The 22,736-nt window shown below is 32.4% G+C and overlaps 1 protein-coding gene across 4 annotated transcripts in view; it reads right to left on the bottom strand.

The window, feature by feature from the left end:
* Positions 1–6,529: 6,529 nt before the first annotated feature.
* LOC143254294 (guanine nucleotide-binding protein G(I)/G(S)/G(T) subunit beta-1-like) overlaps positions 6,530–22,736 on the bottom strand; it is a 47,468-nt gene continuing 31,261 nt past the window's right edge. For all 4 annotated transcript variants that reach the window (XM_076509227.1, XM_076509225.1, XM_076509228.1 and 1 more), the window contains 7 exons: positions 19,932–20,077; positions 18,192–18,255; positions 16,593–16,822; positions 15,817–15,946; positions 13,396–13,467; positions 12,153–12,369; positions 6,530–9,727 (listed from right to left, as the gene is read on the bottom strand). In XM_076509227.1, the coding sequence (XP_076365342.1) occupies positions 9,621–9,727; positions 12,153–12,369; positions 13,396–13,467; positions 15,817–15,946; positions 16,593–16,822; positions 18,192–18,255; positions 19,932–20,077 (966 nt within the window). In that variant the 3' untranslated portion in view covers positions 6,530–9,620. The remainder of the gene's footprint in view (positions 9,728–12,152; positions 12,370–13,395; positions 13,468–15,816; positions 15,947–16,592; positions 16,823–18,191; positions 18,256–19,931; positions 20,078–22,736) is intronic.

Genomic DNA, 22,736 nt, shown 5'->3' with positions numbered 1-22,736 from the left:
CTCTTGAAAAAGTCCTCGTCAAATCATTCTAGTTACAAAGGTACAATGAGACAATTCTTCACAATTACGATAAATACAGTCATCGCTTGATCAAGAGCTAGGCCTAAAGCCATCTCTTGTTCAAGAACAAAGCCTACAGTCATACTTGATCAAGAGATAGGCCTATAGCCATCTCTTGTTCAAGAACTAAGCCTATAGTCACCACTTGATCAAGAGTTAGGCCTATAGCTATCTCTTATTCAAGAGCTAAGCCTATAGTCATTTCTTGTTCAATAGCGAGACCTATAGTCACGAATGGGAGACCAGCATCCAAAAACTTCAAGTTAATTCCTAAAACTTACAGTTTTCTGTAAACGAAGCAGCGCCGAACCTTGGTGATAATTATAATATAATAAAGTTTAGCATGTGTGATGTGGTTGGATCCTTTTTAGGCAACATAGCTCTCAGGTACCATTGTTACGTATCCCTCAACAGCTACCAAAGGAATAGCTGTAACGCGACAAATCGATAAGTAATAATTAATTGATAATTAATAATTAATTCTGTAAAAAAAATCAATTCTCACTTTTTCGGGTTCGAGTGGACTCCATTTTGAAAAATATTAAAAAATAATACACTGTTATTTTGGAAAGAAAAAACCACACACACACACACTAACATTAAGATATTTTCCTTTATTAATCAATAAATGAACGTTGATATTTTTTTTCTTTTTCGCCACCTCAACTGAGTGTAACAATTTAACACAAACTAGCTTGATACTGGAGCTACTGAGAACAACAAATATATATGTGCTATTTTCTATCGCCGCCGATGTTTATAAAGTATTTGAAATCCTTAAAGATCCCAGAAGACTCGCACATCCACTAATACAATGTTTTATTAATCATACCTCAACTGAAAATAATATAAAAGAAGCGAAAAGCGAGAGTGAAAGCAATCAGAACGCACCTGCTCAGTAAAAAAAGGCATGGGTTTGAATCTTTCCAGTCTCATTTTTCATTCGCTTAGAATCAATTAGTAGTAGAGAAGTGTTTCGATTTTGTCGTTTTTATGGTTAAGCCTTAATATGAATTAATATTACGTAGTTAGTTAAACATAAATTAGTACTTTGTTAAGATGATCATTTTTCTTCATTACCATCCCAATACAGCATTTCCCAAATATTTGTCATCCACATTCCTCCCTTTTTCTTCTTCTCAATGAGTGAAAGAGGGAGTGAAGTGACGAAATGTAAAACACTGATACACATTAAAATACTGTATCTTTTGTAGTAATTATTTATTATTTTGATTAATACAAATTATATTGAAACCTAATTTTGCATTACTGCATTATCGACTTTATCGGACCCCCGCTAGTACAGCGGTATGTCTCCCGATTAACAACGCTAAAATCAGGGGTTCGATTCCCCTCGGTGGGCTGAGCAGATAGCCCTTTGTGGCTTTGCTATACGAAAAACACAACACACACACACGACTTTATCGTAATTACCCTTACTCTTTGGGAAGTGCTGTTCTAATGCATAAAAAAGCGACAGAATTATATCCCTGGTAGTTAGTTTGTCTAAATACATATGTGTTATCTATCTTCCCTTTCGATAAAGGTAAACTAATATTAATTTGTCTCAATATATCGATAATCATTAGATTTCAATTTCAATGTCATTAAACAAAGCCAATCTGCATAACATTTCAATTATGAACTTGTATATGAATGGAAAAACCAAACAAATAAGAAGTTTTTACAACTTTATTATTCAAATTTGTATAATTATATCGATTTTGTTATTGTATGATGAAAAATGATTAACATTTATTAAGGATGCATTTGCAACTATTTTAGTAAAGAGGTAAGTATTTTCCATGAGCTGATTATAAGTTTCTGTTCATTACTAAATTTACCAGAAAATATTAAAGTTCGTATTTTGTGTAATTACACTATCCTGACCAACTCTAATTATTATTAGTTTTTTTTCTTCAAATGATCACAAATTATAAGATGTAAGTTCAAAAATAAATTTGTATCTTATAGATACTGTGATTTGTTTGTCATAATGTAATGATTGTACGTGTTGTATTTGTAAATATATGTGAACATAAATTAAAAACAATAAAATAAATGTTTACAAACTGAAATAGTGAATGCTATAAAATATTTAGGCTTACAAGTCAATAAAAATTTAAGTTGGAAACATGTTAAAGATTTGGTAAAAATACCAGATTCATGTTCATTAAAATATATTAGTTGACAAAAAAAAGGTAAGTGTTCAAATGTAAAGAATTCTTTATTTCTCACTGATAAAGACAGTATTTCAGTATTAAATTTTGATGAGGAAAAATTTATCCAACCATACTAAAGTCAAATTATAAAAGGCATATTTTTGTGAGATATTTATTAATATATGAAATATTATATTATAAAAGTTATTATTTACAGGTTAAAAAAATGTTTACCCTAATAGAATACAGGAATAAACCTCCAATACTTTAGAAAATTATGCATAAATAAATTTGTTACTTAGCATTAAAATTATTTAATAATTTACTCTTAATGATAAAACATGAAAATAGCATAAATAAGTTTAAGGTACTTGTAAGAGAATGTTTAATTAAATATAGTTTTTTTTATTAAATTGATAATTATTGTTAACTTCCTTCTAGTGGCTTAGTGACAAGTCTGTAAATTTAAAATATCACCTTTTCGACATCCATGGTTGGCACAGCACAGATGGATAGTCCATTTTGTAGTCTTGCACCACATAAACAAACAAACATCATTAACCCTATTTATATGCACAAACTCAAAAAAATATTTTACATAGAAGAGCGAACAACGTTGTTCGCTCTTCACTCAACAAGGGGTTTCATTTTTATCATTAACCCTAGTACACACACCAAAAAAAATACGTTACACTGGGGTCATTTTTGACCCCAAAAATTTTTATTTTCATATAAGCAAAGTATAAATTTGGACAAAATATTTATTCTATACAATTTATGCATACACTCTGGGTAACTTTATGGTCATTGCAAGCCATTTTACTACATTTGATACACTTTGAAAAAGTTTTTTCCTTGAATCACGTTCGCATATTTGACACCATTTCCTAACGTTCTCTTCAGCAACTTTTTGGTCTTTTGGAGGGATCACTTCATTTGTATCTTCTTCAGGCAGTAATTCATCAGTAAGCAACTTCAGAAATTCACGTCTTGCTCTTTTTTGGTACTTTGATGCGAATTCTGGATGGCGCTGGCGATAGAGAAGGTAAGCATTGTATGCGGCAGCATCAAGAATGTTATAAAATAGTGCCATTGGCCACCTTCTGGTCTTTCTTTTTGTGGAAAAGAATCTAACTATTTGGTCTAATTTATCGACTCCTCCTTTGGTGGAGTTATAGTATGATATTATTTCAGGTTTTCCTGATTCATCATCGATTGAGGGCTCTCTATGCAACGTAGATAAGAATATTGTAGAATGCTCGAGAACATTTATAGAGTGTTCTAGAACATAAAATTTCATATAAATATATTATTTGATTGTTTACCAGAAATGTAATTGAGTTTTTTAAACGGGGGTCAAAAAATGACCCCCAATGTGGAAAACGTGAATTTCGACATTAGACAAGGGGTGTAATACCCCATTTGCATAAAATACATGTTAAACGTATTAGTATAGTATGTTATTAGTATAGATTAAATTAGGTACATTTTTAGGCCCGAAAGTCCCACCTTTGATATTTCTATAACAACTTAAACACAAGTGGGCCCATTTTTGACCCCCACCGTGTGTATGAGGGTTAACTTAAGCATTTTGTAAAATGCATGTTTGTTTTTTTTATCCTCGTAGAAATGATAAAAATTCTGTACGATCTTTAAATGCATGAGGTAATCTGTTTTAAAATATCACAGTTGCACTGGTTTTCAAAACTATTGTTAAAATGTAATTTTACATAGTGTTGAGGTTTTAAATTGTATTCTCAAGATTATAATTTTCCGATCTGTACATACTTCAAAAACAAATGATGTAATACTTATTATTCTGAGTTTACAACACATTTTCTTTCCTCTTCAGTTTCATTCAGATATTTAAATCGACCACAGTCAAACCATGAAATAATTGCTCATTCAGTAAAAGACGACCAAGGAACTATTCAATAAAAAGGGAAGATCTTCCAAGACAGGAGATACTCAGATAAGGTCATGAATTTTGTTTGAAACTAAACTTTAACCAAAGTTACACATCTGCAACACAAAGCTTTCATGTTTAGAAAACAAGCTGCACTAAAACGAAAACATAGGCCTCACTTTTAATTTTAATTTCTTTAGAATAATTACCAAGAGATACAGAAAACAATTCGCACTAAAACAAAACCATAGGCTTCACTTTATTTTAATTTCTTTAGAATTATTGCCGAGAGGTACAGAAAACAAGTTGCACCCAAACGAAAACATAGGCATCACTCTCTTAAATTTCTTCCAAATCATTGTCAAGTGAAATAAAAAAAAACAACAATTTGCACCAAAACAAAACCATGGCACTCGCTTTAAATTACTTTACAATTATTGCCAAGAAATACAGAAAACAATTCGCACCAAAACGAAAATATAGGCTTCACTTTTTTAAAATTTCTTCAGAATAATTACCAAGAGATACAGAAAACAATTCGCACCAAAACGAAAACATAGGCTTCACGTTTTTTTAAATTTCTTTAGAATAATTGACAAGAGGTACAGAAAACAATTTGCACCCAAATAAAACCATGGGCCTCACTTTAAATTACTTTAGAATCGTTTAGTCTTAGCATCGGAAAACTAATCGCGAATCGAGAGGTGCTGTCGTGACCTCCTCGTGTCTTACTGTTCTGTGAATAATTAACGATTTAGTGTAATATCAATGTAGAATGGTATTGAAGACTTTATCATGAGATCATCTACTAAAAATATTTTATGTATAAGTGAATTAAATGTTTAGGCACGAAAAACTGACTTCTTAACATTGAGTAACTGAAAAATACTTTTAACTTTTATATTTTTTAAAGCTAAACGACAAGATCAAGTACAGTCTTATGTATTTTGACCTGATGAAAGACAGCCAGCAATACTGACTGCAACCAGGACTTTGTCCTGTTGTTTGAGTCTAATTTCTCCGAAAAAGGGCCGAAGACTGCCTGGAAGGGTTACTTGTTTTAGCCATTCGCACAATTTTACAGCACTATCTCGCCTGTTAGCATATATTAAAATGACGTCACGTTAGGAACTCAACGTTGCAATTATTATGGTGAGGTCAGTAAAACATGCACATGTAATTAATCACGAGAATAATTATTCATATGAATTTAAAAAGCAATAAATAAAAACGCATGTTACTCTTTACAATTTTGATTTTATTTACTTTTGAAACAGAACTCTTTTGGGAATCCTGTGGGTCTGGTCATAGTATATTCTAGTACTTTTTCACTATCTCACACCTGTAAGTCCATTACGTATTCAGTAGCATTAAATCTCAAGTCTGGATCTTGCGATTAGAAGCCGGAGATACATATCAATGAGCCATAAAAAAATATTAATGAATACTTCTTGTGTTACATCATTAATATAAATGAACAGTTTCAGAGTGAGATCTAACATTATTAAAAGACGTATCTCTTCCCAAAATGTGGCAGAAAAGCTCTCGATAGCACTCACTTTGCATCTAATACAAAAACATTCGAAACAAATTATGTAAAGACATTTTTATTACATTATACTACGTTATTAGTTCGACTTTACAGTTCTATCAAATATCTCCATCAGAGTTAAACTAAGCCTTTAAAATTCTCGTATGTGCTGATGTTATTCTTTTCAAAAATAAGTTATGTATCGTGGCAATTGCTTGCAAGTTACTATTAATCTAATCTTACATGAGTTGGAGATGAACAACACTAGATTAAAGCAATGAGTTAACAGAACCCACTGCCAACTCGTGCGACTGGGTAACAGAATTTGACGGTCACACGTATAGCGCTCCCAAAAGGTGTATTGGTTTGATGGTAAAGGTTCGCGAGTCATGAAGCCCAAGATTCAAAGTTCTTGCAACTAACCACGAGGCCCCACGTTATCAACAGCGCTCAAACAAACCACGTGCATGTGAGGTGGACGTTTTAAGATTAAGACCTCACCGACGTCTTGGCCTTAAAGAAGTATTGTGTGAAGCCACATTCCCACTAATTTTTCTCTTCTACCAGATATCAAGAATTGTTTTTTTACAGTTTGTTATGTGGAAAGTTATTAAATGTGAATTTAACCCGATTAGAAACATACCAATGGAGTTAAAAGATTTACTGTATCTGTGTGTGTGTTCGTAAGTTCAAGTATAGCGATTCACGAGCGTTCATCTTGGCATATCTCACAACGAAGCACTAGTTCCTACCGGTTTAAGACTTTGTCGACGGCATTTTTTTTAATTTTTTTTTGCCTACAGTGAAGTATTGGAAAACAATGTTGAGTGGCATTTCTATTGTTTTTATTGAATCTCTAACACAACTGAGTGTTATTAAGACAAACACCTTTATTAGTCAAGATAAATTACATAATTAAGGGAAGTCCACAAACAAGACTGAATGCTACATTATTCAGACTAATAACAAATGTCACCAGTAGAGGTACGGGTAGTGAAGGTTGAAATTTCACACAAAAGGAACAGGATGGAAAGCACGTGGCTTTAATCAAAACTTACATCAAAAATGTAGTGGCCACAAAGCTTTCCATGAAAAAGCTTTAATTTTTTTTTTCACTACCAATACGAGAGAGAGATTTCTCCCCCCTGTTCTCTCACACATTAAATCACCTGCTCAAGTTCTTGTCTTTATATTTCGACTTTATCAATTAACAAAATATCAGTCTTCCAGTTAACTCCACACTAGTTCGTGTACTGAAGCCACAAAGCAGGTATACATCGTTATCAAAAGACTAAGGATGATGATTATACCAAGAACATCCTTATAACAACTTGATGACTTTTGTTAATTCATCAAAGCTAAACAGACATAATGCTGCAAAAGTGTTTCCTTTCTCTCCAGAATCTAGAAAACGTTCCATAATAAAGAAAAAGACCTTTTCACATTTGATAACTTGTGTGAAACAGGTCTAGAAATTAAACTCAATGACAACAACAGGGAATCTACTTTTGTTTTCTTCTTTTAAATGTTCCTTTGTAACTTAGACCATAACGTATGCATGGTTGCTAGTTAACCTGGAGATCATATATAGAGAATGAAATACAGACCACGACATCATAATGACCTTTCCTCCTTTCCTGGACGGTGGCTTGTTTAAACTGGGGCTCATGTTTGAACAACGACCACAGTCCAGGCCCCATTATGTGGTTAATTCTTCATGAGATCACACAGACTCACAAAACAGTGAAATATAACCACAACATTATAACAATTTTCTCTGCTTTCCTGGATGGTGGCTTGTTCAAACTGGGGCTCACGTCTGAACAAGGACCATGGTCCAGCAGACCCCATTATGTGATTAATTCTTGTAATGTCCATATATACTCACAAACATTGAAACACAGACCACAACATCATAATGGCCTTCATGTTTTCCTGGATGGTGGCTTGTTCAAACTGGGGCTCACGTTTGAACAAGGACCACAGTCCAGACCCCATTATGTGATTAATTCTTCTAAAGATCATACACACTTACAAACAATGAATATACAGACCACAACATTATAATCTCCACCTGCTTTCCTGGACAATGGCTTGTTCAAACTGGGGCTCATGTTTGAACAAGTACCACAGTCCAGAACCCACTGTGATTAGATCTACAAAACTACATAGCATTTTGACGTGAAATTTAAAGGTAAGAGAATGTCTACTATATCCTCTTGTTTTTATCATTACAACTGCAGGGTAGAAGCGCACACTACATAGACAGCACAGATATCTAAAGATTGCATCAACTAGGCACAGTTAAGAGTATACATTTTGTTTTACTGGAATTTATTTACCAATTTTAATTCAACACCAAAGTTTGGTCATAACTTTCCAACTGAAAAACCTTTTGAAGGTTTTTTTTTATCTTTTTTAAAAATTAAGAAAAGAACTTGAGAATCATTCATCTTATTTTCTTTTCACTAATTATTCAATTATTTAAAAACTTCTATCCAATAGCATCTGAAATACAAAAATACATAACACAAAACTAAGTACTTTAATCATGTGCATTTCTGGTGGTAAATATAATGGAAACATACATGCATTTCTATAAACAATTTATAACTAAATAACTAGAATGGTGATTACAGGAAAAAAAACAAAAACAAAGGATGTAAGAGGAAGAAATATTAACTGGTACCTAGGTAAAAATATTTCTGGTTGGGATAGGCTATTTCTAATTCATAACTACATGGTCCCAAAAATTTGAAAGCTATTCCCAAGATAAGTAATAGTTTTGCTTTTTCCTGAAGAGTGCCTGAAAGTTTGCAAAATCTTCAATTATGTTATTTATCCATACATAATTATTTTGCCACAATAAACATTTTGCTCAAACATGCAAAGACAAAAACAAGCACTTGTACAAATATTTACATATAATGCAATAAAATAGTAGCACAGTTAATTCTAAAACGGGAGAGTGTGTGAATTACAAAAAGCAGTCATAATCTGGTGTAAAGAATTTTTTTTTTGTGTCCTTAACTTAAACTTCAGCCAGAGCATTTGAGTACACACAGACAAAGCAAAGGTAGGTACCAATCAGGTGAAGGGTAAGATTCAGAAAGGGAGCCATTATTACAAAGCTAAGGCTGTGTTGCCTGAAGGGGTGTAGGGCTCATTAGTGTCCCATTGAGGCCATCACAGACTTTAGCACAAAGAAAGAAATACAGCACCTTCAGTTCCCTCTGCTTGCAGGGGCTCGATGCAAGCAAAAAGGAATAAATGACAAACTATATGCACAGCACAATCAAACAACACACAGTAATGATTCCTACCCTTCACCTGCCACCAATCAAAAATGAGGCCTTGTAGTAAAATGAAAAAACTCTTCAACACAGACACTGTTACCCAAGTACTTGTACTTCGGGGAGTTGAAAGTGCATGTTCTTACATCTCTGGTGATGTGCATGGTAGCGTTGCTGTTTTTTAAAATTATGTACTACTTTTGTAATTTAAACATTTATATATATATAAATATATATATATCTGTGTGTGTGTGTGTGTGTGTGTGTGTGAAACCTGACTAGAAGGTTGAAAAGTCCTGAAAATACAAATGAAATAAAATAAAAATACACTTTCTTGGCTTCTTGAAAAAATAATTGCATTAAATTTGTTGTTCACAGAAAAAAAAAAAAAAAAATTAATGTGGCAAAAGACTTCTAATAATGATTACAAATCATGTGGGTATACAACCCATAAATCATATCACGATTTAAACCATTAGCATGTTTAACCATGACTCAAACAAAAGAAGTTTCAAAATTAAACAATATTTTCTTCTCGGTTGTTTTTTAAATTTGATTTAATAAATTCAATTGTATGATGAGCTTGTGTTCCAGTCAGCAGTCTAGAACTGTATTGTTAACAGGGTAGAGGCTCTTGGCGTGTGGGATAGCAACATGGGCTGATATATTTAGTTCCAAATCTTTAAGAAGCTGTCCCAAGACCCAGTGGCTATTGCCATTCCGTCTTCAGTTACACCAAGACAGCTGACTCTGTTGTCATGACCAGCTAGAACGCCTGAAAAACAACATAGTTATCAGTTTATGATTTATACAAAGCGAGGTAAATACCAGATTTCATAAGGTGTATTTTAGTGTAGCAATTTGCACATTACACAATTTTAGTGTTTCTTTTCCTATGCTCTATTAGAAATTTAGCCTAAACATCTTAGTATAACACCTGCATTGAATCCCATTAAAAATGTAAACACAATGTTTCAAGACCTGAAATAAATATCTGAATTAAGATAAAGCTTTTTAATGAATATTTGAAACAGATATATATATACACACACACACACACATTTTCAACCACTTTTCTCATGTTCTAAACATTCTTAATGTCTCTTTGGATACTGAATGCAAAATATAAAAGCAATGCCAACATCTGAATACAAACTATAAATACACATCTTCTTTCCTATTGATCCACCACCAGAAATCCAAATAATTTGGTAATAAAATTTTATTTCATTTTCAGCCACAACATAGTGACTCCGTAGAATGGCTCCGAGTTTCAAGGAAAAACTTTTAGCTCGTATCTCCATTTCTTGACTGATTTGAGATCTCATTAAAGCTGGGGCTACTGAAGACTCCCTCTTTTTATAAATCTCAGTAAACATTGTCTTAATTGGAAAAACTTTGGTTCCCTGGATATACCCTTCAGAGGTTCCAAATTATGTTATTAATCCAAATATACACTGTAGGCCAGGTTTATTACAACTGTTCAGTACTTTTCACAGACTTGTGAACACAGATGGATGAATAAAAATATATTTAAAAATGGGGGGGGGGAGATTAAATCAAATCTATCAAATCCCCTCCACTAGAAGTTAACCAAGACAGTCATAAACATATTCCAAAACCCGGCAGTAGTAAAACAAAAATTTAACCCTTGTTAACAGGCCTGAAACTAGAAGAAACTGCCAAGAAATCAAAGTATTTTTAAGTAAAACAAATCATATATTGTGTCAGATAAATATTTTTGCATATTGCGACAAATATTAGAATTTTAGGCTGAAATAGCAATAAGGATGAAGTATGACAAAGCCAAGTACACCATAATATTACCTCATATCTTGGAACAAACAAAAGGCGATGATATTTTTTGTACTGAATCTTCAAATACAGATAACAAATAACTGAAAAACAAAACTCTGATAATCAGTTCTCACTGAAAATTAAACAAAATGTTCACAATTCTTTGGTCAAAAGTAACTGGTAAAACAAAATCCAACAGAGGAAAAGGTTGCCAAAACAAGTCAAAGAATCAGTAACACCATCCCAATCTTTTATTAGGTCAGTCATGCAAAGAAAGGGTTTAATATCAATTCAATGGGTGGTGTGTGGATGATACTGCAGAGGGGTTGAATAAAGTCCTAGGGAATGACAACTAACCACCCTGCACCTATTCATAACAGCACTAGTAGCAAGAGTGGATAACACTTGTTCCTTTTCTTGATATAAATTCACAAAATAATCTTTTAAAAACAACTTTTTATCTAATTACTTGCTTTATTTAATGTTTCTTAGAAAAATATATAACAGTCTTATGATTAATGAAATAAACTGAGGCCCATCCATCTCATTAAAAAACAATTAAAACCTCATTCATATACATTTAGATTTGATGTTAGCTACTGATTATATGTTGAATAAAAAACTGATTATTATAGTGATGTTTCTTGACTGTGAAGTTTTAGTTATAATTTATATTCTGAGAACCTGTGACTTGATCACAACTTTCCATTTTGTTTTCAGAATTTTGTCAAGGGGTTGACAACTCAAAAAACTTTGGGAAACTCTAGTGTAGAATATATACAACTACTGCATTTCCCATTCTATAGCAGTGACATGCATTATACATTATGGTTTTCATGAAAGATTGTACCCATCAATACAATGGTTAGCAGATGAAACATTTTACTGAAACACTTTTGCTACAGAATCATTCCTTGTGAAAGGTTACCCCATTCACCAGACCTAACACAAACCAGTTATCTGACTGTGGTGGTACCTGAAGTTAACAGAAAACCTTGCACTATTCCAGACATTGGGAAATGACCAGCATACCAAATGATACGCATGGTCTTGCCATAATTCCAATTGTCACAGAAAAGTAACATACACTGGATGCTGGAAAAGCATGTCTTTAATAGTTGCTGAGAGTGATTAGACATGAGATTTTAGTAGCATCCCTGGTGGCAACTATGGCAATTGCATTTTAATTATACCTTTAAGGCCCCTGTGCAATTTCAGTTTCCTATGTCATACTGTTCAGTAGATATAACAAGATAAACTTCCAAACTTCTTCACTTCAAAACTCATTTAAAAAACTTTCTAAAACAATTAAACATGTGAACAAACTTTAAATACCATTACGGTACCTCAAAACATTAACCTATGAACTTATCGTGGACATAATAAAATATACAAAGGTATACCTGCTCGTTCTGCCTTCATCGAATCCCACACGTTACAGTTAAAGTCGTCATAACCTGCCATTAGAAGTCGGCCACTTTTCGAGAAAGCCACAGAGGTAATGCCACAAATGATGTTGTCATGAGAGTACATAGCCAACTCCTGGTCTGCACGAATGTCAAACAGACGGCAAGTAGCATCATCTGATCCCGTGGCAAAAGCATAGCCATTGGGAAAGAACTGAATAACAAAACATTATCTCCTCAGTTGTTTATTTGATAATAAATGTGAAAACTAGAAAGGTATTTATTTACTGATTTTATAATTGTAAGTCATGATAAAACTGGCAAAAACAAGAAGGCTGGGTTAAAATTGTCCACCTACTAACACAGTTACTTGTTGCATTGACATGTAAAATTTACTTTGATCACAGTTGCTTAGTCAGATGAAGACTGGATTACCTTTAGTTAAAATTAATTCATAATTTTATAAGAGAAAAACTACAGAGGAAAAGGAATATTTGGTATCACCTTATACCACTGCTGATATTATAAATATTAACATATACAAGAAAGTTATTTACAGAAGAAAAACTAACTAGATTCCACCACTTGTGTACCTAAGCCTAATGCATGAGGTCTTTGGTTTAATATCAGAGATATGTAAGCTTACTTTAATATAAGTTACACACATCGCAAGACATAATATATTTTTAAGTGCAAAAATATTAGTTTGACTTTGGTTTCACGAGTGCAAACGTCACTAAACACACATCCCAACTTAAAATAACCAGAGGTCATACCAACATTTAATGTTCCCTATAACTGCTTGTAATCTTGGTTTTTACAAAGATTTCTGGAGAAAGAGATTAATAGTGCTAATATGTGATGAAGGAAAACACAGTCAACAGTTTAAGTAGTGTGGCCAAGGTATTTCTGAAGAAACTAAAATTCAAACCACCATAAAATATGTGATGTATCAGCAGTTGACATTTAATATGCATTTTTTTCACAGATTTATTTTAAAACAATGACGAACTAGCAAAATTATGTTTGTTTTTAATTAAGCACAATGCTGCATAATGGGCTCTCTGTGCTCTGTCCATCACGAGTATCAAAATCAGGTGTCTTGCATTCTAAATCAGTACAAATACCATTGTGCCACTGTGTAATAACAGCATTACAACTTTTGAAATTTATCTAATTAAACTTATTTAACTGTATCCAACTTAATGTTTCTCAATGCAGTAGAACATAAAGCACTTACAGTCACAGCATTGATGTCCGATTCATGTCCAGGAAAAGTTTGTTTACACATTCCATCACGGATGTCCCACAACTATAAAATAAATATCAAATTAACATGTAATAACCACAACTGGTTAGAACCAAAAATAAACTAAATAAGGCAGATAATATACATTTTAATTCTACAAAATCACATATTTCTTAGTTGTTTAAGAAATTTGTTACAGTAATATAAAAAAAACAAACATTAAAAAAGAAACCATTTGAAATGAATACCTTTAGTCTTACTGTTATGAAGACATTTATGATTAACTATCAATTTAAAGAAGTCAAAATCCCCAGAAGGTACTTATAAATTCTCTCATCATCAAATTCATCAGTACCAATATTTCACTTTCAGCATTTGAAACATTTTGAGTTTGATTAAAAAAAAAACATCTTTGAGACTGGTTGTCTCTATTTACATGAGGGTTAAATGCTACTTTCAGTGTGTACTTGGCCAGAAAAATAGTATCTGAAGAGGTGCAGTAAGTAACAAAGTACAAGAACATTTTGTCAAAGAAACAAGCAGAAGGAAAAAGAAAACACTTCTGTTGCTTTAATAGCAATCTTAAGAGATTCATAAGTTAATAAACTACATTCAGTTTGAACTTTGACAAACTTTCAATGAAACTACTGCAATGTTTACATATTCTACAACAATTCATGTGTGCTGAATCCAAAGATTATATTCATTTTTCTCCATCACTACAGATTTTTCTGAAAACATCATATGTACTTTTACACAAGTGAATCATTTTCAATGAAATCAGATCACATTTTGTCAGGCTTAAGATGTTGGCAACCACTACCTATAGATTTCTCTAGGCCAATAGCAACGCAAAAGTCTTACCTATTGTTTATGAACCCACAAGACACACACCACTAGTACATAAACGGTTAACAGGCGTTACATGTCATTTCTAGATAGTTTGTTCATGAGTGCACGTTGACATTATGATTTTTTTAATGTTATTTATTATTGGTAACACTATGGCAACAAGAGGTTGTATAAATGACCCAAACACAGTTATATTTGTAGTGAATTTGTTGTAAATATGACCTAAATATTTTTTTATTCCTGATTTGTAAAACATTCTCATGTGATAGAAAAAAAAAGAACATTATTTTAAAAATCTGCACAGCTGATTTATGGAAAATCTATTATTAAAACCAAAACAAATTAAGAGATTTAGTTTCAAAGGCCTGTATTATTTTTTCTGAAACTCTGTTCCTTTGTATCTTTCTTGTAATGGATATCTCATAATGTTATCATCCACACTGATTGTATTTACAGCATTCAAAACACATTTTTACTTTGTGTTTTGTGATTTTATGACAGGAAATAGCACAGAAGAAAAAACAAAACCTTTTGTTACGAAAATGTAAAACACAATCACAAAACATTAGGTAATTCCCCAGTGAATAAAGATCACTGATGTTACAATAATCCAGATGTATAACCAATATGGGTCTGGTCAATTTGTAAGTTTAGGGTTAGAAAACAGCAACACAGAATATAAATTTGTTACAGTTTATAAAAGAACTCAATGTTCTCTTTGACTAATTAAAACACACCAATCAGTTAATTCTTCTATTAAAATTCTGTACTATAAAAGGAATTTGAAAAACAAAATGTATATTTTTTTAAATAAACTAACTTCATGAAGTAACTGCACCAGATTTAAAACAGAAAATAATTTTAAAACATAGTATACATGTCATAGTGACATAGCATATAATGGAAAAAACTAAACTCTTTAATTATATAATACTTTTAAAGTCCAAATTTACAGCACAACAAGAACTTATAAGGAACAATTTAAAACTGTAGCAATGCTTGAAAAAAATCTACTACCTATAAATTCTGATAAAACAAAGTAATATTAAAAATTTATTCTTTTATATACATAAAACAACCTTAGTGAGCAGTCACTGTTTCACTTGAAAAAACTACAATAATGTGTGAATACTTGGTAAAGAAATAAATTATCAACTGATGCTAGAAATAATTAACTTATTTGAAATGTTACACAATTCACGTTACCTTACTTTTAGTTTACTTTATATATTTTACTTCTGTGTCTATCATTCATTTCACTCTTTATGAAACAATTAATAATTCTCCAACCACGATTTCTTATTTGCAAAGCAGTGTTAATAAAAGTTACAAAATGGACTACAACACCAGTCTCCGTAATGGATAGTTTCTTATATATTAATAAATAAATAACAAAAAACATGTCATAACAACTGTTTCATCACATAACGGGAACAGAAAGTGTTTCTGACACAACTGTATATCTATAATCAGAGCCAGTTCTTTAGCCAGCCATTTTTAAAGTGAAACTTGCAAACCACAGTTAAATAATAAAACATTTTAACTGTTACAGTGTCTTACTTTGGAAGAAGCATCACAAGCTCCAGAGACAAAAGTCTTCATATCTGGTGACAGTGAAAGAGACATCACATCTCCAGTATGTCCTGTGAATGAGGTGCACTGTTGACCAGTTTCTATATCCCACAGTGCACTAAAAAAAGTAATATGCTATATACATACATTTTATGTATATTTAAATACTACTTAAAAACAAGTAATTTAAGTAAACATTTCTTCATTCAACAAATAAAAGTAAAATCACCATTACTACAACTTTTATTTTGATTTGTTGTTAAACCCAAAACTACACAATGTGCTATTGGTGCTGCACACACTGAAATGATCAAAACCTAATTTTTAGGGAAATAAAGCCCTCATACTTACCACTTGGAGCTTTTATCAACAAGAGGATTTCTTTAAACTGAAGTGAGAGCTTAGAGAAAGTGTTTATCCAATGTTTGTGTTTTAGCAACAAATAAAATTTAGCCTGTACTTAGATACTGCTAAAGTAATCACTTGTGTTAAACAAGTTGTGGTCACTCTTCACATGTTGTGACCATTTATCGTGATATAACACTATCCAAGTAGGCTGGTGTTGATTTACATTCTGCATTCTGTTCAGATATTGAAGAGTTTAAATCAGTTTTTAAACTTAATGCTGAACTAATAAAGGGTTGAATCTATTTAGTTAAATAAATTATTCTTAGTGTCCTTTTGTGTAAATAACACCTAGTTTAAAATGATTAAGACGTGGTTACTTTAGATATAACCTGCCCATAAAAACAGTGAATAACTACCATGTCATGTCTCCTGAACTTGTTACTATTTGGTTATCGTCTAGAAATCGACAGCAAGAGAGATATCCTGTGTGGCCAGGTAGCTCCCTGCTGACCCTCACATTGCCTTCCCTGGTCTTAAGGCTGTAGATAGAACAGATGTTGTCAAGCCCACCACAGGCAACGTAACTGCCCGATGAAGCGTAGGCACAGGTCATGACCCAGCTAGAACGCAATGGAATGGCATGAACCTAAGAATAACAAAATTCGATCTTTGTGTTATGGGGATTTATAAATGGGAAGATTTTGTTTTTTTGTCACTAACTTAAACATTAAACCACTGACCAGTTTTGGGTGAAAGGTTATTAAAGACCATAAATCAACAGCAATTGTGATATGCAATAATACAGTGTCAATTATTCACAATAAAACACTACATATCCAACAGAAACACAGGCTTTATTTAATATCCTGAGAAACCATGGGGTGCTATACAAAAAAGAGAGAGAGATTATAACAGGTTAAAAAATGAATAATCAGTATTTGTAAAAGTAATTACATTAACGAGTCCAAACTCTGAACCAACAGTATCTGCATATAACTTATCTGCTTTTCCCAGCTATTTTATACTGAAAATGGAGTCTTTACAAAACATAGTTGAAAAATAAAAGAATGGTATTACAAGTTCCTTAAGAAAAATTTAATACCACTGTTTTACTCATCCACCCAGTAATATCACAAAATACACAACAGTTTTTAATAGAATCCTGAATCCACATTCTACAAAATAATATTCCCAGTCAAGCTATTCTCATAAATATGCAGGTTCAATCCTGGTCTATCATTCCTCACTATTATATAAATATCAAAATCTGCATAGGTTAGGTTATTTGGACTGGCTTCATGTCAGAGATGGAATACCAATAATAACTCTGAATTTACTATCTGCATCTACACAAAATGTGCCAAGCTTAAAGTAAAACGTACAAGACTTAACCAACAGAAAGAACTATATTTTTAAAATTCACACAAGATTTTATCGGTTGTACCAAGCAAACTTTTATTTTTTTCACAATGTTTCACCAGGTTTACTTGGCACCATCAGTATTTCCATTCCACCTCGTGAAACATCAAGAGATATATCTACTTTTAACACATTGAGTAATATTTACCTATTGTGAAGAAGGCCTAAAACACATAGTTGAAAAGCCAACATCTTTCATCAGTTATATGTATTTCATGTTCTGTACAAGCTTAATAAAAAGCTACATTTCATGTTAAGTTCTAAAATCGTTTTATTTTCTTACACAATCTCTTACACCATATATTACTTTAACTTGTTTTTCTTACTTACACTTCGAGTTTAAAATTTCTTCCTGGTGTACTTTTAAACAAATAGACCTTAAAGTTGAAAAGTTCATTTTTAATTATACAAAATATTACAAGAACTGCACTCACAATAAACATTTATAAGCTGTATTAGAAAATTTTGAAACTAACACGGGTAGAATTTTATACCACCGAAACATCTGTATTTATAGAAGAAATAAGCAAAGAAATAACTGTTAAGATTTGATGACAATGGACCAAAGCAAATGCACCGAACTTCTTCCATCATACCTTGTTTGTTGTGAACGCATCCCACACGATTAGTTTGCCATCTTGTGAGGCTGATACAAGGTAACTACAAAGATAATGAACAAATGATTACAACATGAGAAACTTGTTACTTACATACCAGGCTGAATAGTTTCACTAACTACAGTATTAGTACAAATGACATGTATGCATGATTTAGGAATTACTCATATGATTTTTCATATTCCTAATTTTTCCAGCAGTTTTAATAAACACTTATATTTGAAAAATATAATCCTGAAGTTAAAACCCCACAAATTATCTGTTGTTTATACATAGACTTTAATTATGCCAATGCTAGATAATTAAAAATCTATACAATATTCAAAGTTTTGTTCATAATATTTAAATAAATGTCTATAAATCAACACTACCTCTTATCCTATTCTTTCTATGCATACATCACAAAATGTTGGCACAAAACAATACCATAATTTACCATTTTTTAAAAGACCCTTTACTGACAACAGCGCCCTCTGTTGATACTGCTTAGCATCTTTCAGCAATGCTGAAGTTTTGATATTAAGGACCCTGTTTGTTGGCTGCACCAAAAACATATTTAACAAAAACTGTTAAAAAAACTAAAATTACTTTTTAACATTGTAAAGCTGTCAATGTCCCAATTCTACCACTGTGAAATTAAATTTCTGTTATGGATTTTAGATTTTTTTTTTTTTTTTGTTGGATATATAACTTTATTAATATGTTTTTAAGACTTCACTAACCTATACTTCCATTTATTTAAAGAGGAAGAGAAAAAAAGTCAGGCAATACATCACCAACATTATCATAAACTGACCAATACCTAATCACCTGGAATATCTAGTTTAAACCACATCACAATATCCAAAAACGTTTATTTTGTTTCCTTAACAAATATTGCACTATGTTTTTGATATTAAACTACCAAAAAAATGCAACTAATGTTTCAAAACAATTATCCACAAGGATGTATCTTAGAATGGCTGTTATGGGTATTAACACTTACTGATAAAGAGAGAATGTTTTGACCTTCCTAGGCCATCTTCAGGTTATGGAAGAGAGAATTTGAATATGACCATCGACGAACAAGTCTTAGGTACAAGAGTATAAACGGGTACGGGACTGTAGGGAGAGTTCCAGCTGAATGTTAAGTTATTAATCAGTATAGGTAAAGAGGGGTTCCTTTATTTCGGTTTAATTTTGATTTTACTTGCTATATAAGTAGGGCTTCTTTGGTTTTGCATTTGTTTCCCTACTTAATATCTGGGTGTTTTCTATGGTAATGTTGTGTTTATTTGATTTGTAGTGTTCAAAAACGTGTAAACGTGTTTTTGTGTTCTTTGAATCTAGTTTTAATTTTTCTGCTTGTTTCTCCAATACAGAAGTTGTTGCATTGTATTTTCTAAATTATGTTGGTGTTGTGTTTGTCAGCGTAGTTTTTACATAGTATGGACTTTAGTTTTGTACCTGGTTTTTGAATAAATTTGGTGTTTATTAGAATGTTGTGTTTTAAGTTTTTCCAAATGTTGGTTATTTTTTCGCTGATGTTGAGAACATACGGTATGCAACAATTTCCTGTATTCTGGGATTTACTGTTGTTGGTCTAGATGTGTGCCTGTAATTTTTTCCATGGTTTCCACAAAAGTTCTTTTCACCTTGCTAGGTTTGATATGTATAAAAATAACGTTACAAAATAACATAGAAAATTGAACAAAATGAAATATGAGGGCTAATACTTACCGTGAATCTGAGCCCCAGTGCATGGCATAAATTTTTGCCAAGTGTCCACGAAGTGTACGTCGAGTACGCATCTGAATTCGGCCCACAGGCTCCATGTTTGCTGTGGCCTGAACCAGGGTCGTGTCACACGCGGCTTTTCTGGCATCCTGAAAACAAAAGGACACAAACCATGTAGAACTGATTAGGAATTCTCCAGTACTGAACTCATGATCACAAAATACAATAAATCTTAACATTGTAACTAATTTTAAAACAATTTTTAAATTAAAATACTTTTATAAACAGAAAAAGAAGGATGGCCTGATCCATTATGATTTACCAAAAACATAATCAGCATACAATAAATTTATGTTTTATCCTTTGTTCTAAGAAATTTTTTTGTTCGTTCATTACAAAGCACCAACTTACACAATCGACTAAACGTATATCGAATGAACTAACCCACTGGGGAATGTGCATGTGGGGGGATAAATAGAATAAATATTAAAAAGTTTAACTTCAGTTTTACAAACCTATCAAATTAATAAATATAAACAAAAACTGGTCATTACACAGGTTACCTGCAGGTATTCATATAGAAAAACACCGTTAAGTAACTAAAATGAATGCTTACATTGACGCATGAATGGTAGTCAGAAAACAAAAATATAGTTTTCACTAACAGTTATCCTATGTTTTTCTTCGTTATTTTTTATTACGTCTTGAAAAATTTTTGGATGACGGATTTTTATTTATTATCAATAAAGATTTCCAAGTGTTTTGAACTTAAAAATCCGTTAATATCGTAAATATTTCCCATAGTACAGAATTATCCTAACAGATGGCAATGCAGTAGTGTATAATATATTAATAAAAGAGCATATTTAATTTCCATTCTACTTATGTTAGTCACTACTTCCGATCTGCAAGTTTATACCTCAACCACAAGGTGTGTCAATGCAACCCTCCAGTAATGGCTGCAGACATTTTGAACACTTATAATAGAAAGAAATCAATTTTACTCGTGAAAAAAAGTTTGCCGTTTTACTTAAGTTCTTTCCATTTATACTTATTTGATCAGGATAAAGATCATTAAGGAAGTGACAAAATGCTCTAAAGACCAGTTCCACAGATATTAACTGAACTTCCGTTACGATTCTTTAAAATAAACTACTTTCCTGAGAAGTATTTTTAGTGTGTTTTTCAATAAAAAGGCCTAAGTATTTTGTAGTTTTTTTAAACAAAATGACCAATAGAAGGGTAAATTAAATTGATCTGTGCAAATTTTATATTGGTTCGTATCCTGTAACATTCTTATATTTGTTTACATATTCAGAAGTAGCTGTTCCCAATGTTTAACCAGCAAACTGGAGTGCGAGCAGTCAGCAACACCCACCGCCAAATCTTGGGCTACTCTAATTAAATAGTGGGGTTGGACCCTCACTTTTATAAGGTTTTCGCGGTCCAAAAGGTACAAGTTTTTACGGTAACAGGACATGGACCACTGGATTCACAGTCAAGTACTCTAGTGACAAGATTTTGCATGACACTGTATCCAGAAGGAACTAAATTGTCAAGTAAAAGGGATGGATTATAACCTAACAACACATGAAAACTGAAATACAGTTGCTTTCAATGTACGTCCATACGTTGACAAACTTCTTTCAAGTGGTGGGTCTGTATACGTGACCATCGCCACGATCTAAGCAAGTGCCCAGTTCATTCTCAATTTCAACATATTAAAAAAACGAAAGTTTAACACCACGTAACTAACGCATGTGGATTGTGGTAAATATGCACTGAACGCTTTGTAAGACACGACCATTGGCAACCAGCCAGCTACTTCACTCTGCACCGGTGTCAGCAACACTAACATTTGAGTGGGCTAAGCCAAATCACGTTATTTTATTTTTATTTGTGATTTTGGACAGCATATTCTTAGCACAAACAAGTAGAGTGGAGTATATATTTAACGTTTCTTCAGTAACACAATATTTATTTCGCTAATTCTTTAAGTATATATTTTTCTTTTGGAAGAGGTATAAAGAAAATTACCCAAGTTATGCTGTGTGTCCGAAAAGAGAAACAAAGATTATATATTACCGGGCAGTACACGACTACAAGAAGTTAATTTTCGTTTCCTTATAAAATGGATTTTTTTTTCATTATAATCTTGATGTCGTGACGACGAACTCCGGAATCTGTTGTGTTTTTCTTTTTATCCCCTTCTTTCCTACAGCAATGTTATGACGTAACTAGTTCACTGTTTGTCGTCATAAAACCTGGAGTTACTATGGCAACAACAATCGGAACGAGTTTCTTAAGTTGTGAATATTGGGTACTGATGCCACAATATGGAACAAAGGTCACATTTTGCTAACCGGCAGGCTTTGTTGTTTTGTGTAATATAATAGGTTTGTTCCAAGACTTTGAATTAACAAACAGTGCTTTGACTTTCTAAGCACGTGACTTGTTAAGCAAACAACGGCGCTCGTTAATTGAGAGATGTTTTCTTAAAGCCAGTTCGTAACTGCAATATATAGACACACACAAACTGAGCATAATTTTAGTTCGAATAGGATGTATAACAACGGTTCGTTACATCACAAAACGCACGCACGTTATTGTGAATTTATTTGTTTGTCCGCGAGCTCTTCATGCAGTTCTTAAAAAGCTAGTTGAAGTAAACTCGGGGAGAGGATTCTTTTGAATAAAGCACAAAGCTACAAAATGGGCTAAATTAAATTTAAAACTTTTCTCTTTTCAAGATTCCCATCTGGAGATTTGTGACATACAATCGTGATCAGAATATTGGAGCTGGTACAA

The sequence above is a fragment of the Tachypleus tridentatus genome, chromosome 6 (genome assembly GCF_004210375.1).
Source record: "Tachypleus tridentatus isolate NWPU-2018 chromosome 6, ASM421037v1, whole genome shotgun sequence".
Lineage (NCBI taxonomy): Eukaryota > Metazoa > Arthropoda > Merostomata > Xiphosura > Limulidae > Tachypleus > Tachypleus tridentatus.
The sequence above is the reverse complement of the archived record's forward strand: the minus strand, read 5'-3'. Positions and strand labels throughout refer to the sequence as shown.